The sequence below is a fragment of the Ctenopharyngodon idella genome, chromosome 10 (assembly GCF_019924925.1).
Source record: "Ctenopharyngodon idella isolate HZGC_01 chromosome 10, HZGC01, whole genome shotgun sequence".
Classification (NCBI taxonomy): Eukaryota; Metazoa; Chordata; class Actinopteri; order Cypriniformes; family Xenocyprididae; genus Ctenopharyngodon; species Ctenopharyngodon idella.
In genome coordinates this window covers 4,366,645-4,382,088 of record NC_067229.1, presented here as the reverse complement: position 1 = coordinate 4,382,088, position 15,444 = coordinate 4,366,645, and the positions used below count along the sequence as shown (strand labels likewise).

The window sequence follows — 15,444 nt, the reverse complement described above, 5'->3', positions numbered from 1 at the left end:
GTTGCAATGATGAAGTAGGTATTGATTTCTTCTGCGGAGACGGTGTTTCACCTATCTGCACATTCCAGGACGATTTGTTCAATGGGCCTGGTGTCAATAAAAGCTGTTTTTGGACTAACAAGGAAGTTTTCAATTCTGAAACTTACAGGATATTCGTATAGTATGATGACCTCTAATATATCAAAAGCTCAAGGAAAAGTTTTCATGTTTTCATTTCTCAATTCATGACCCCTTTAACAGTCCTGGGTCAAATGATCTCAGGTACGGGCTTCAGTTTAGAGCCTGTGCAGACCTCTATTTCCTATATGCAGCCGCAGGACACAGTTGATGAGAGGCGACAACATGGTCAGCTTTCATCCCGCTAGTTCTTTGACATCGACTTGCCGCGTCCCGGCTTTTAAACAACAGTATTCATAAATAAGTTGAAAAAAAAATACAGATACTTAGAACAACTAAATAAATAACATATGTACAGTAACTTTTCCCATGTTTTGGATTATGACTCAACTATTCCTATTGACTCATGATCATAATATCATTTGACTACTGCCAGTATCTACTGTTATGGTTATCCCTTCTGTCCCCTTATTTGCAATTTTTGACTTTTGTGTTGTGTTCTCTCTTTGTGTCTTTGCAGGCTGGAGTCAAGCAGCAGGTGCTGTGGTTTATCGACTGATGAAAAGCTCTTTCTCTCCCAGTTTGTTTGTTGCTGGAGGCCTCTCCAACACCAGGAGTTTTTGTGTATTCATTAGTTTTTTTTGTTTTTTTTTTTGTTTCCTGTTTAATGTTGTTTGCTTAATTCATTTATGTATTACCTTAATAAATATTTACTTTTGTGTTAATTCAGTTTGTACACTATATTGCCAAAAGTTTTGGGACGCCTGCCTTTACGTGCACATGAACTTAATGACATCCCATTCTTAATCTGTAGGGTTTAATATGGAGTTGGCCCACCCTTTGCAGCTATAACAGCCTCAACTCTTCTGGGAAAGCTTTCCACAAGGTTTAGGAGTGTGTTTATGGGAATTTTTGAACATTCTTCTAGAAGCGCATTGGTCAGGCAGTGATTTTGGCGTGAAGGCCTGGCTCACAGTCTCCGCTCTAATTCATCCCAAAGGTGTTCTATCAGGTGCAGGCCAGTCAAGTTCCTCCACACTAAACTCGCTCATCCATGTCTTTATGGACCTTGCTTTGTGCACTGCAGCGCAGTCATGTTGGAACAGGAAAGGGCCATCCCCAAACTGTTCCCACAAAGTTGGGAGCATGAAATTGTCCAAAATGTCTTGGTATGCTGAAGCATTAAGAGTTCCTTTCACTGGAAGTAAGGGGCCAAGCCCAACCCCTGAAAAAAACAACCACACACCATAATCCCCCCTCCACCAAACTTTACATTTGGCACAATGCAGTCAGGCAAGTACCGTTCTTCTGGCAACCACCAAACCCAGACTCGTCCATCAGATTGCCAGACAGAGAAGCGTGATTCGTCACTCCAGAGAACACGTCTCCACTGCTCTAGAGTCCAGTGGCGGCGTGCTTTACACCACTGCATCCGACACTTTGCATTGCTCTTGGCGATGTAAGGCTTGGATGCAGCTGCTCGGCCATGGAAACCCATTCCATGAAGCTCTCTACGCACTGTTCTGGAGCTAATCTGAAGGTCACACGAAGTTTGGAGGTCTGTAGCTATTGACTCTGCAGAAAGTTGATGACTTCTGCGCACTGTGTGCCTCAGCATGCGCTGACCCCACTCTGTGATTTTTACGTGGCCTACCATTTCGTGGCTGAGTTGCTGTTGTTCCCAATTGCTTCCACTTTGTTATGATACCACTAACAGTTGACCGTGGAATATTTAGTAGTGAGGAAATTTCCCTGAATGGACTTATTGCACAGGTGGCAACCTATCACGGTACCACACTTGAATTCACTGAGCTCCTGAGAGCGACCCATTCTTTCACAAATGTTTGTAGAAGCAGTCTGCATGCCTAGGTGCTTGATTTTATACACCTGTGGCCATGGAAGTGATTGGAACACCTGAATTCAGTGATTTGGAGGGGTGTCCCAATACTTTTGGCAATATAGTGTATGTTGCCTCCCAGTTTATTACTTCGCCCTGAGTCAGACTGGTTGTAACAGCACTTAAAGCCAACTTTATTCATTTTTAAGTGAAGAGTTCAAGGGGTAAAGTAGTTGTAATGCTTTTCATTGTCTCCTCTCATGAGATACATGCTTTTTATAGCCTAGATGCTTTGGACCAACTGACCAACAACAACCTCTCTATGTCATTTACTGGGACCTGCAACATTTCCCTGAGCTCTCCTTATAATAAATATGCTAATTTTATCAACTATCCTTAAGTAAAGTCCAAGTATATTTTAAAGATCCCTGTGGTGAAAATCAAGTTTTCATTGTTGTTATGACTATGAGGTGTTTTAATATGCTTTAAGACAAACCATGTGCAAATTCATAAGTCAACACCATCGCTGAGTATTTTCTCCTTAAAACTGCAGTGAAAAAAAGACCCACGGTTTGAAATCGCTGGTGTTTCTTACATCACAAACTACCTTGTAACCAATCATGTCAATGTACCAGCATGATTTAGCATATCATTGACTTTGACTGCAATGATAGTCTCAATGATTAGTATCCCAATATATTTTTCTACTGATAAATAATGTGTACATTTAGCAATATAGCTGGTGAATTGTGCATATATTATGTATATTACATTATGATGACCTGTCTTTCTCCACTGAGGTTAAGGATAAGGCAGCTGACTCTGAGATGGTGAACGGGAACATGGTTTGTGTTACATTAGCAACACATTATTAGCTGTTTGATAGTAGTCAAACAAAAGGCTAATCATATTAATTACCATTATGTGTCCAACATTTTAAAGAGTGATACCATCATGCGGCGTTTACCGAGTGGATCTCTGAGCTGATGTGAGTGGAGGCGGGGCGAATTTGCATATGCATGTTTCCACATATGAAGCAAGGGTATTGAGTTACATTCAGACTATTTTAAGGCATTTTTTTTTCACTGGAAGAACGTTTAAATGTCATTTTGGTGATCAAAGATGAATTTTAAGGGATATTGACTACAGGGGGACTTTAAGTATACTTTATGTAATATGTATTCTAATATCAGTGTACTAGTAGTTGAACTCACAGGTATACTGGTAGTTTACTAGTTAAATACGGTACATTTTTTAGTTTATGAAGGTACACTTTAAAGTATACTCTGTGTTGCATTCATAGGAACGTATGTGTTTTGTATTGCTTGCCTCTGTGTATTCTCCGCTTCCCTGTTGCTCTTAGGTTTGGAAGTGTCACCTGACCTGTGTTCCAGCTCGTTAAGATGTGAGTGAGCACTATATAAGAACTATATATGAGTAAGGACAGAATTATCATTTTTGGGTGAACTATACCTTTAAAACCGCTGTTCAGCAGTATTTAAAATAAAATCCAGTCTGAGGGTTAAGAACAAACAACCAGTGTGATAGGCTATACTAACGCGATAAAACAGGATGTAAAAAAAATATTTTACTAACAGAACAATCCTTTTTTGCATATAGAAAACCACAGGCGCGTTCACGTCACTGTACTCTTTAGGGAGGCAGCTAGTGATGCGGCTGCGTAGAATAGAACAATATAAATTCTTTTATGAAACAAAAATCTGCATTCGTTTGTCTGAAGGGGAAATATGGAACTTCTCTTTAATTTGCTTCCAGTTATCTTTTTATTCATCGACAATGGTAAGACCTTTACATTCTTTCTTTCGATATTAAGCCTGTCTGTTAGCGCATCGTATAGGGGCTGTAATGATGGTGGGATTATTATGGAAAAGACCTCCTTTTAAAAATAAAACCCTTAACCCTTAAAAAAAAAAAAAAAAAAACTAACGCAGATAAAACGCAGTTTCATTAGCGTGAAAATGATGTCCTTGTAAATAACTGCACTACAGGCCCGCAGCATATCAGAACCTGGGCGTTGCAGTTAAAAAAACAGCTTAAACATAGTTGTGCTTCCCATACATGTAATTTTCTTTTGTTACATATGAGATGTTTTCACATGGATTTTGATAGGATCGATGTCTACAAAATTGACCAACAATAGACTACCTTTAAATAAAGACACTTTTCTGTTCATATAATATGCATAAGATATCATGATGTACAAAGAGGAAAATTTTAAAACATAGCCTATTGATCATGCTTAATGTCAATGAATGGATACAAACACAGTAGGCTAGTTTATACTTAAAGGATATAGCCTGCAACTATACACCGTTTTTATTGAAAAAATAATAATAAAAGTTTGTTGTAAAGTGTTTTTTCCCCCCATTTGACTAATATTATTTCCTTCACGTTCATGCTGTTACAAATAATACTTATCGACAGAGTATGAGAAGATTTATTGTTAATGGATACAAGCACTGTAGTTTATTGTTAGGCTACTTCAATGATACTACAACTATACACGTTTTTTTTTTTTTTTTAAATTATTTTAAACATATATTAATAAATGTGTAACATAAAGTGTTTCCCATTTGACTGTATATTTAATTTCTTTCATGTTCATTTTGTTACAAATAATACTTAGATTACATAACATAATTAATGTCAAATAAAAATAACCATTTAATACAAGGCCTTGAACAAATGAAACATGTTTCTCTGTATGAAAACAAATAGGATATTTAAAAAATATTTCTAAAATAATAGGTTTAAAACATATTGAAACGGCTCGTAATAAAAATCAAAATATGCAAACAACAAATAATCATCTTAAAACACAAAAATGTTGATGTTTAATTTCTGCAGAAAGGCCAGTCTTTTTATCCCTGAAAACAAAATGAATATGTTTTTATTAATTAATATTTATTTAATATTAACATGAATAATATCTTTTGACAAATGCAAAAAAAGCTTTAATGATAAAATGTGAAATATGTGAACAGATTCAAATTTTTTAGCAGATAAACACTTAATATAAATATATATACTGCTCAAAAACAAATATAGGAATACTGAAAACACATCAGATCTCAATGGGGAAAAATATCATGCTGGATATCTTTACTGATATGGACTGGGTAATGTGTTAGGAACTAAAGGATGCCACATCGTTTGATGGAAATGAAAATGATCAACCTACAGAGGGCTGAATTCAAAGACACCTTGAAAATCAAAGTGAAAAAATGATGCATGTTTGTATGGCCCCTATGTGCTTGTACGCATGCTTGACAACATCGGGGCATGCTCCTAATGAAACAACGGACGGGGTCCTGGGGTATTTCCTCCCAGATCTGGACCAGGGCATCACTGAGCTCCTGGACAGGCTGAGGTGCAACCTGGCGGTGTTGGATGGACCGAAACATAAAGTCCCTGAGGTGTTCTGTTGGATTTATGTCAGGCGTGGGGGCGATTCAATGGTATCAATTCCTTCATCCTCCAGGAACTGCATGCACTCTCGCCGCATGAGGCTAGACATTGTCGTGCACCAGGAGGAACCCAGGACCCACTGCACCAGAGTAGGGTCTGACAATGGGTACAAGGATTTCATCCTGATACCTAATGGCAGTCAGGGTGCCATTGTCTAGCCTGTAGAGGTCTGTGCGTCCCTCCATGGATATGCCTCCCCAGACCATCACTGACCCAGCACCAAACCGGTCATGCTGAACAATGTTACAGGCAGCATAACGTTCTCCACGGCTTCTCCAGATCCTTTCACGTCTGTCACATGCTCAGGGTGAACCTGCTCTCATCTGTGAAAAGCACAGGGCGCCAGTGGCAGACCTGCCAATTCTGGTGCCAATCGAGGTCCACGGTGCCGGGCAGTGAGCACACGGCCCACTAGAGGATGTTGGGCCCTCAGGCCACCCTCATGAAGTCCGTTTCTGGTTGTTTGGTCAGAGACATTCACACCAGTGCCCTGCTGGAAGTCATATTGTAAGGCTCTGGCAGTGCTCATCCTGTTCCTCCTTGCACAAAGGAGCAGGTACCGGTCCTGCTGATGGGTTAATGACCTTCTACGGCCCTGTCCAGCTCTCCTAGAGTAACTGCCTGTCTCCTGGAATCACCTCCATGCTCTTGAGACTGTGCTGGGAGATACAGCAAAGCTTCTGGCAATGGCAGGTATTGATGTACAATCCTGGAGGATTTGGACTGCCTGTGCAACCAGGGAGGGTCTGTAGGGTCCAGGTATCGCCTCATGCTACCAGTAGTGACAGTGACCCTAGCCAAATGCAAAACTAGTGAAAAACAGTCAGAAAAGATGAGTAGGGAAAAAATGTCAGTGGCCTCCACCTGTAAAACCATTCCTGTTTTGGGGGTCGTCTCATTGTTGCCCATCTAATGCACCTGTTGTTAATTTCATAAACACCAAAGCAGCTGAAACTGATTAACAACCCCCTTTGCTACTTAACTGACCAGATCAATATCCCAGGAGTTTAACTGACTTGACGCTATTCTATGATTAAAAAGTGTTCCTTTAATTTTTTTTGAGCAGTAATATATATATATATATATATATATATATATATATATATATATACACACACACATATATATACATATACATATATATATTCTTTCACCACATCATGACAGAAATATCACACACCTGTTGTCAAATGTCTCATTGGCTCAAATGCATGTTTCACTTGTTCAAGGATTTGCAGTGATTAAATACACGTAGGCCTATACCTCTGTGTCTTTAAGTAGGCTACTATTTGTCACAAGTACACAACATGAACATACAGAAATAATATTATCACATACAGTCAAGGGAGACATGTTATATGGTTACACATTTATTAATATATTTTCAAAATTATATGGTTAAAAGGATTTGTTCTTAGTTTATACAAATTAGTTCATGCTGTATGAACTAACAAAAAATAGTTTGTATTGTCCATTAACATGGTAATTAAAAATCCTCATTGTACATCATATCTTATGCATATATGAACAGAAAAGCATCTTTATTTAAAAGTATTGTTGGTAAATATTGTAGACGTCAATCTGATCAAAATCCATGTAAAAACAGCTTATATTAAACAAAAGAAAATGATGTGTATGGGTAGTGCAACTATGACTGTTTAAGCCCACTTTCTCACTTCCGGTTCTGAAGCTGCGGTTCTGCAGCTGGATACTATTGTAAAAAGTTGATATAGTCAGTAAAAATTTATTTTGCATCAGTGCATAAGCTGGTCAAATGTAGCTTGAATGTAATGATAAAAGTTTCTGCTTGTAAATTAGGCTATAATGTAGCCAGAACGTTATTGGGATTCTAACAATATTTTGTAGAAAAGCATGGCATTGTATTATCTGTCTTAATACGGTGGAAAATAACATAATTATCTTATTTTTTGGGGTAATCTTGAATCAGGATGTGGATTGTGTGTCATTTTCAATCCAGGCATATTTCTTTATTCAAAGACTTTGTGATATGTAAGGGGAAAAATTACAGCACTATTGTATATTTTTGTTTGACTTCTGTTTCTTCTTCAGGTGCGTCTGGTGTGGATACATATGAAGTTTCAGTGAAAGAAAGAGATTCAGTCACTTTTCACACTGGTGTTAAAACAAACCAACAAGAAGTTATTAAATGGTATTTGAATGACATTCGCATCGCTCAGATCAGTGGAGATCTCAGTACGATCTGTACAGATGTTCGGTGTAATGAAGGTACTGAGAGATTCAGAGACAGACTGAAGCTGGATCATCAGACTGGATCTCTGACCATCACAAACACCACAAACACAGACTCTGGACTTTATGAACTGAAGATCATCAGCAGAAGCAGCAGCACTGACAAGACCTTCAACGTTACTGTCACTGGTGAGTCATTTAAATGCAGTTTATATATGTTTAAAATACATTTTTAATGTGTTTCTTGGTTTTTGTAGGCTATTGTAGACAGATAAGCTTTATAAACTTGCTTTTCAGGTTCAGATTATCTCACAACATAATTGATGTTTGAGCACAAATATATATATATATACACACACATACATATATATATATATATATATATATATATTTTTTTTTTTAAAATTCAAATTATGGGTAAAAAACATCACAAAGTCAAATTTAATATAAGCACCCTCGGTTTCCGGTTTTATTTTGTAGAAACCATGGAAACACCAAAGACGCTTTAATATATTACATGTTTTAATAGACAAGGGAACAACTGTTTGGTTACATTTATAGACAGAAAACGAATTATTGTTATATAGCTCAGCACGTTTAGCCTTGTTTAAATCTAATTTTCTTGATTTTTTTGCGAGTACCATGCTTTACCATGCCTCAGAGAAAAACACTATTTTGTGAAGTAGCTAACATAGCATAATCAGATGCAGCTTTATTTTTAGTAACAGTAATACAGCATTTTCTCCATCATACAATACGTTTTAAAATTAATTGCATGCCATTTATCAACACAAGCCATCCAGCATTTAATAAGATATTCCTAAATCGATCTAGTTTACTGCAGTGTGCAACAAGTGTCTCACAGCAGCCACCGAGCGAACGCACAGAGTAACGTTATAAGTTATAACATCATTTTCAACACACTCAAATGTATCTAATATGATAAACAGAGCTGCATTACCTCATACTCATGACCGGAAAAGCGGAAGCGGCGCCGGCGACTGTGGCATAATAAAAGTTCCGCTGCTCGCGGCGTGTGTTGCGTTCATCTCTCGTTAACAATCGCTCCAGCGGCCTCGTTCAGCTCCCACAACACTCGGTCCTGCTCTGCTTCAGACTACAGTAACGTTAATAATGGCATCCATGAACATGATTTCTTCCCGGGTCCTATCACATTTATTTTCCACCGGCTGTGAGATGAAGACCACATGTGAAAAGCGCTATACAAATAAATGTGAATTGAATTGAATTGAATTGAATGTCCCAAGATTCCGTGCTCGAACTTGCCGTCATCAAGCTATGCCTTTGTTTTGAATAGACCTCTAGCGGACAGAAAATCCTACATATTGCACCTATAAGTTAGAATCCAGTCACCACTCAAAACAGAGTTTTTGTTCTGCTCGTGAATCCTGTCATCATATCAAATCGTTATGCAGCGTAGACACTGGAACTTTGTGAGATCGAGATCGTGATTGTAAAGGTAACAGTCTTTGCATGCTTTTGAGGCTATAAATAATCCACTGTATAAAAGTTTTGTTTTTCATGCTGTTAAGACACCCGATGGCCAATTACACTCTGCAAAATTTCAGAAGTGACATTGACACCTAAATGCATTATTCACTCTCGAAATTGCATGGTGATGTTGAGCCATTGCTTACACATTACCTCTGTTCTTTATTAGAGGACCCGCATTCATTTCAGATTCTCAGTGATTTGATTCATAATTGTCCGTCACACAGTCAAAATGTGAAGTTTTAATAAACTTTAAGCTAAAGTTCAGGTAAATGTTAATTGTCTGACTAGGAAAATTAAAAATGATAACTCTGCAAATCCATGAAAATAATATACAACGTGAACAATGAATGAATCGTGATTTTCATGGCAGCATGTATGTTTATGATGCATAAATCTGAGTTTTAACAATGAATACAGACAATAATTCACGTGAAACAACAATAACGTCCTGAAAAACTTTTTGTCGTCTGCAGCTTTAAATGCTTGAACTCTTTAAAGCAGGATGGTTTCTGATTTGCTTTGACAGGCTGATTGGCTATATGTTTTTTATCATTCATCAGCTGTGAATCCAGCAATATCGTTCCTCTGTGTTGTTATCGTTAATGATGTCGGCTCTTCTCTTATACATAGCTATTTAGAGCGATTTTTAGGTATATCTTTATAGTTATCATCATTGTTGTGCATGGGTCTTAGTTTTAACAGTTAATTTTCTTCATTAGAAGCTGCAGTTGAACTCAGAAGGAGCGGCTAATCATGAGAACTCATCAGCTTCTATTGTCTGTTTAAATGAGGATTTAATATAAAATAAGTATGTAAAATATGTTTGTAAGCACAAATCAAGCATAACTTTTTCTTTTCAGGTCGAAAGTCAGGAAAAGGTTTTCATCTTCACAGTTCTTTCATTTTTTTGTAGTTTATTTTTAGCACCTGTTGGTTTGTGTTTCAGATGTTCCTGCTTCTGAACTACATGAAATGAAGGAGGGAGAATCTGTCACTTTAGATTCTGATGTAATAAGAAAACCAAATGATCAGATTACGTGGTATTTTAATGAGATTCTCATCACTGAAATCACTGGAGATCAGAGTAAGATCTGTACAGATGATCAGTGTGAAGAGAGATTCAGAGACAGACTGAAGCTGGATCATCAGACTGGATCTTTGACCATCACAAACACGACAAACACAGACTCTGGAGAATATAAACTACAGATGATCATCAGCAACAGCAGCTTCAGCATCACTAGAGTGAAGAGATTCAATGTTACTCTCACTGGTGAGTACAGAATTAAGTCAGTCAAAGAGGAATTTTAAACCAACCTAATAAGTGTTGTGGACTGTTTTTTTTTTTTTTTTTTTTTTTTTAAAGAAGCTTTGACTCAATAACACTTTGACTAATGTTATTAATGATTCTAAATATTACTAATTCTTGTTGATCTCACAGTGATTAGCTGCTGTTCCTAATAAAAACCACTGGATGTATCAGTTAAATCAGTATCATACAACTGATGATCAAAGTAGAAAAATGTAAATATCAGTCAGAGATATTGGTATATTGGATGTATAATCATTCACTCTCTTGTAATGATGACTGTCTGTTTTTACCTGTTTCAGATTCAGGTCTGTCTCCAGCTGTTCCAGGTTCAGGTCTGTCTTCAGGTGTTGTAGCAGCAATAGTTGTTGGTGTTCTGCTGGTTGCAGCTGTAACTGCTGGTGTGATTTACTATCGCTGCAGGAGATATGATGCAGTATCACTCAATGTAAGTGTTCCATACAGATCATTTAACAAGATATATGAGATTTACTGTGCACAAAAACCTTTAAAAGAACAGTGGTTTGAATACATTTTTATTACTATATAATGTGGTGTAAATGTACATTGTCATCTTTTTTTGTCCTTTATTTTAACACTACAGAAGCAGTGGCCAGTTGCATCAGCCACTTAGACTAGTCTTAAATGTTTTAGACTTTTTTTTTTTTTTTCTTTAAGACTGGTCCTAATTTTTAAAATCTGTTACATATAAAGATAGATTGGTCTAATTGGAATTGGAAAATAAACACTGATTACCCGTTAACTGCTAGTTGGTCAAACTAGTTCTTATAGTAACTAAGTTTATGCAACTGGCCCCAGATATTCACCGGTGAGGCCGTCAAAACAAGAGACAAAAAGTACACTTTTCAGAAAGCAAGTGTCTTAATAGAAAACACCAGTATATCAGATAGCATTTTAGATGTGATACTGAAATCGCAGTACTTCAGGTTTGGTACAAAAGATGACAGTTCGATGCAGTTTAAGACACTGTGTTGAATATTTAGGGAAAGAAAACCACTGCACAAACAACAGGAAAAAAAAAAAAGTCTGTAATATATTTGTGTGTTTGTGTGACTGAAACATCAATCCTCCTCATTACTTTTACCTTTTGTGTTTTTTTACAGGAGAATGATAACTTGTGATAACTCACCACCTGATCCAAATTACATTCCTTTGAGGTAGATGGGAATGTGGCTTAAAATATGACTTTAAAAAAAAATATTAATTAATTCTCATTTCCACAACTTATGTATCATTACCGCAACAGGTGTTCATTTTATATTCATTTAATAAATGGAAAAATAGAAGTTTGATTTGAAACGCATGTGAAGAAAATACATTATGTTCTTTCAGGTTTGCGACATCATTTTGAAAATATGTCAGGTTTCAATAAAATATAAAAAATATTAAGTTGTAAATTGTGCACTTGGTGTTGCAGTAATGAGAGAAATCAGTCAAAATAAAAATAAAAAAAATGTTCATTTTAAAATATGTATTATTTTATAGTTTCAAGTAACCGTACATGACTGTTAATAATCCATTTTTAAAAATGTATTAGCTTTCCTAATGGTACTGATTTTTTCGGGCTGTTGCGGTAATGAGATTTTAAGCACTGTTTTGGAAAATCTATCGACTGATGCTTACTGAAGCTTAAAAATATAATTTTGTTAATGGAAACCTTTTAAAAAATGTAATGTTTGAAAGTTTGGAAACCAAGTTTCATGAGAATCAACAAGATTTAGATATCCTGCACTCTTTTATTGTTCCTCAGTTGCTTTACATATGCAATTTCCAGTACAACTGACCAAGTACTTTCTAAAATTACAATCTGTGATGTGATCCATATAACACAGTATAAAGACAACAAGTGTTTCTTGCATTGAATGATGATCTTACAGATAAAAACACAAGAGTTCACACTGATCTACATCTGACTCTCTGCTGAAATGATACAAAGACACACAACATCAATTAATAATAAATAATCTTACTGATTTACATGTGTTTGAACGCTGGATCAGCGTAAGTGATCTCGTCCTCATAATTCTGACCTGTTTCTACAACAACAATTGATACATTAAAATAACAAAACTCAATCATAACGAGTTATTAAAGGGCTTTCAGAGATAAAACAACAATGCACACATTATCATTAAATGTTCAACACTGCAGTTTATAAAAAGTGGCATCAACAAATTTAATTTGACATTAAACCTAAATAACATTAAGATCCTAACAGAATATGCACATATCATTAATCATTTATTTGCATACTTTGCATTTAATTAGCATTGAAGCTCAACAAAAGTCATAATACATAGAGATTATAATTTGAGCACCAGCTGCAACTTAACATGTAAAATTATGTTCAGAAAATGGCGAAAGAATTTTTTATAATTAAATGCAGATTTGCATTTATGTTTTTGTATCTTTAGTGTTTATGTAGTTTGAGAAACGCTAAATCTCTAAAGTAAAGAGTGCTGTCACCCAGTGTCATTATAAACAAATAGACGTAATCTAAAATGAATGTAATCAATACAATATCTACACATATTAGTTTGGTTGATTTTCATATAAATGATCTAGAGGGTGTTAACCGCAAAATAATGACAATAATTATTGATTAAATGATAATTATGCCTGTCAGTTGATTTAAATATTTAGAGTATATTTTCAAAGTTTTATTTACTTTTTAATAAAAGTGAAAAGGAAACACTTGCCTTCTTGACCGTTTTTTCTACATTTCTTGCAGATCCAGAAAATCCCGACTGCAGCAACAATCAACAGAGATCCAGCAGAGATCAACACTATGTAAAACAAGGGTAGGATCTGATCTGTAATGGACAAAATAAGCCATTAGTGTGATCTACAACAAACACTATGAGACATCAGCAATGTATAGCTGAGAGTAAATCAATATTAATATCATCATACCTGCACATGTGTGACAGAGTTGAATGATGTCCAGATGTTGAGTCTGGTTGCTGATGGGATTGTTCAGCACACAGCTGTAGGTGTTTTTATCCTGATATTCCACCTCCAGAGGTAGAGAGAGACTGATGCTGAGATCAGACACACTGATGCTGGACAATAAACTGTTTCCTTTGTACCAGGAGAGAGTCACATGACTCACATTCACAGCTGAACACACCAATGAACAATTTGATGATGATGATGAAGAACATTGTGAAGAGTTACTGCTGATGACAGGAACAGGCAGACAAGCTGTAAAACATCAGAGAATAAAAGGAATACAGATGAATCTATAAAAATGCTTGTTTCTTCACTACTGTGAAAGATCCATCTACAGACCGTTATGAATACCAGGAGAGAGTCACATGACCCACATTGACAGATAAACACACCAATGAACAATATGATGATGATGAAGATGAAGAACATTGTGAAGAGTCTCTGCTGATGACAGGAACAGGCAGACGAGCTGGAAAACATGAGAGAAATATTGATAAATCTACACAACAGTGTTATTTTTGGTTCAGTGTGTTGATGATGAGCAGTGATTGTGTCTGTCATCTTAACCTATAACATAATTAAGTATTTCAGTATGGTAATAGCTAATTAAACATGAAGCACAGGACAAATGACCTTTTTACTCACCATAGACAGAAATATTGAATGCATTTGATGACAGTTTAGCTGTGATTATCTTTACTTCATAGAGTCCAGCATGTTCAGTTGTGATGTTTGTGATGGTCAGAGATCCAGTTTGATCGTCCAGCTTCAGTCTGTCTCTGAATCTCCCATCAGGAACATCATCAAATGTGGAGAAGATTTGCTTCTTTTTCTTCCGTTTAGCGATGAGAGAGTTTTCAGCTCCATATTTCCACAGTATCTTCATCTTCGCATATTTCAGTGAGATCGGTGTATAAAGTGACAGAATCTCCCTCCATCACTGACACTGAATCACCAAACACACCTGATGAACAGACAGATTTTACACTGATTCAGACTCTTGTTGGTTTAGAAAGCTAGTCTGTAAACTTTACCAGCAGCAGAGATATGAAACAAAATGAAAAGTCACACACACGTATATGAACAGACAGACATTAGAGAGTTTGCTTTGTAATGTGTTTTAAAGTTATTTGCTGTGGAGCGAAATAAAAGTTCCCTTTCGTGGGAACTGTCGACGCTGCGTATAACGCATTGGGAACCTTCTGCGTGTTTGCGTCATTGAAGCACTCATGTATCTAACCAATCGCGTAGCGAGACGTCAGAGGCGGGTGACGTCACGGACCAGGAAACTATAAAGCATACCCGGATGCAGAGATCGCCAGCTTCTGTTGTCTTCAGCAAGCACTCTATGTTATCTTGTGTGTCTTATTTGGTGTTGTTTGTCTACCAACGAAAGTAGCCTGTTTAAAATCTCTTTGTCTGAGGACAAGAGTTTTCACAAGCACCATATATATATATATATATAAAAAGACACGGGAAAAAATGGCGGACGAAAAACAGCAGCATTTTGTTAAATGTGTACATCCCTGCGATAGATATCTGACACCGGGGGATACACATGAAATGTGTGTTGTTTGCCTGGGGGTTGAGCACGCACAGGCAGCTCTCGAGGGGGCTGTCTGTGTGCATTGCGATCGGCTCACCCTCAGGGTATTAAGATCACGCCGGGCACTCTTTGATAAGGAGGGTGCCTTGGCTGGTGTTCCCCGCGGATCGGGTCCCGCTGCTGCTGAGGCACAGCGCAGACTCCATTCGTGGGGTTCACAAATGGAGCTGGCAGAGGGGATGGAGACGGGCCCAGCCTTATCTCGTCCCTCACCTGCCAGGTCCAGTGTCTCTTCTCTGGTGGTGGAAGCACGCGCTGCGGTTTCTTCCCCCCGGAGAGAGACACCGGCGCTTCACCTCTCTTCCTCCGAGGAGGTTGATGCGGCGAGCGCCGAGGCTGGGGAGGAGGAACCGCCATCCTCTTCCCCAGCGTATGAGGAGCTCTTGG

General features: G+C 37.3%; 2 protein-coding genes across 5 annotated transcripts in view; both read left to right on the top strand.

Moving 5' to 3' along the window:
* Positions 1–15,444, top strand: part of LOC127519777 (carcinoembryonic antigen-related cell adhesion molecule 1-like) — a 220,092-nt gene that overhangs the window by 42,073 nt on the left and 162,575 nt on the right. Inside the window, exons 4-8 of one of the 4 annotated variants that reach the window (XM_051907338.1) lie at positions 7,701–7,843; positions 10,116–10,442; positions 10,781–10,926; positions 11,603–11,656; positions 13,231–13,375. The exons of 1 other annotated variant lie outside the window; for it this stretch is intronic. In XM_051907338.1, coding sequence (XP_051763298.1) covers positions 7,701–7,843; positions 10,116–10,442; positions 10,781–10,926; positions 11,603–11,620 — 634 coding nt within the window. In that variant the 3' untranslated portion in view covers positions 11,621–11,656; positions 13,231–13,375. 2 more of the 4 variants (XM_051907337.1, XM_051907341.1) reach the window with 2 other exon arrangements.
* The window catches only part of LOC127520214 (uncharacterized), a 253,678-nt gene that overhangs the window by 111,253 nt on the left and 126,981 nt on the right, over positions 1–15,444 (top strand). The gene's annotated exons all lie outside the window — the stretch shown is intronic.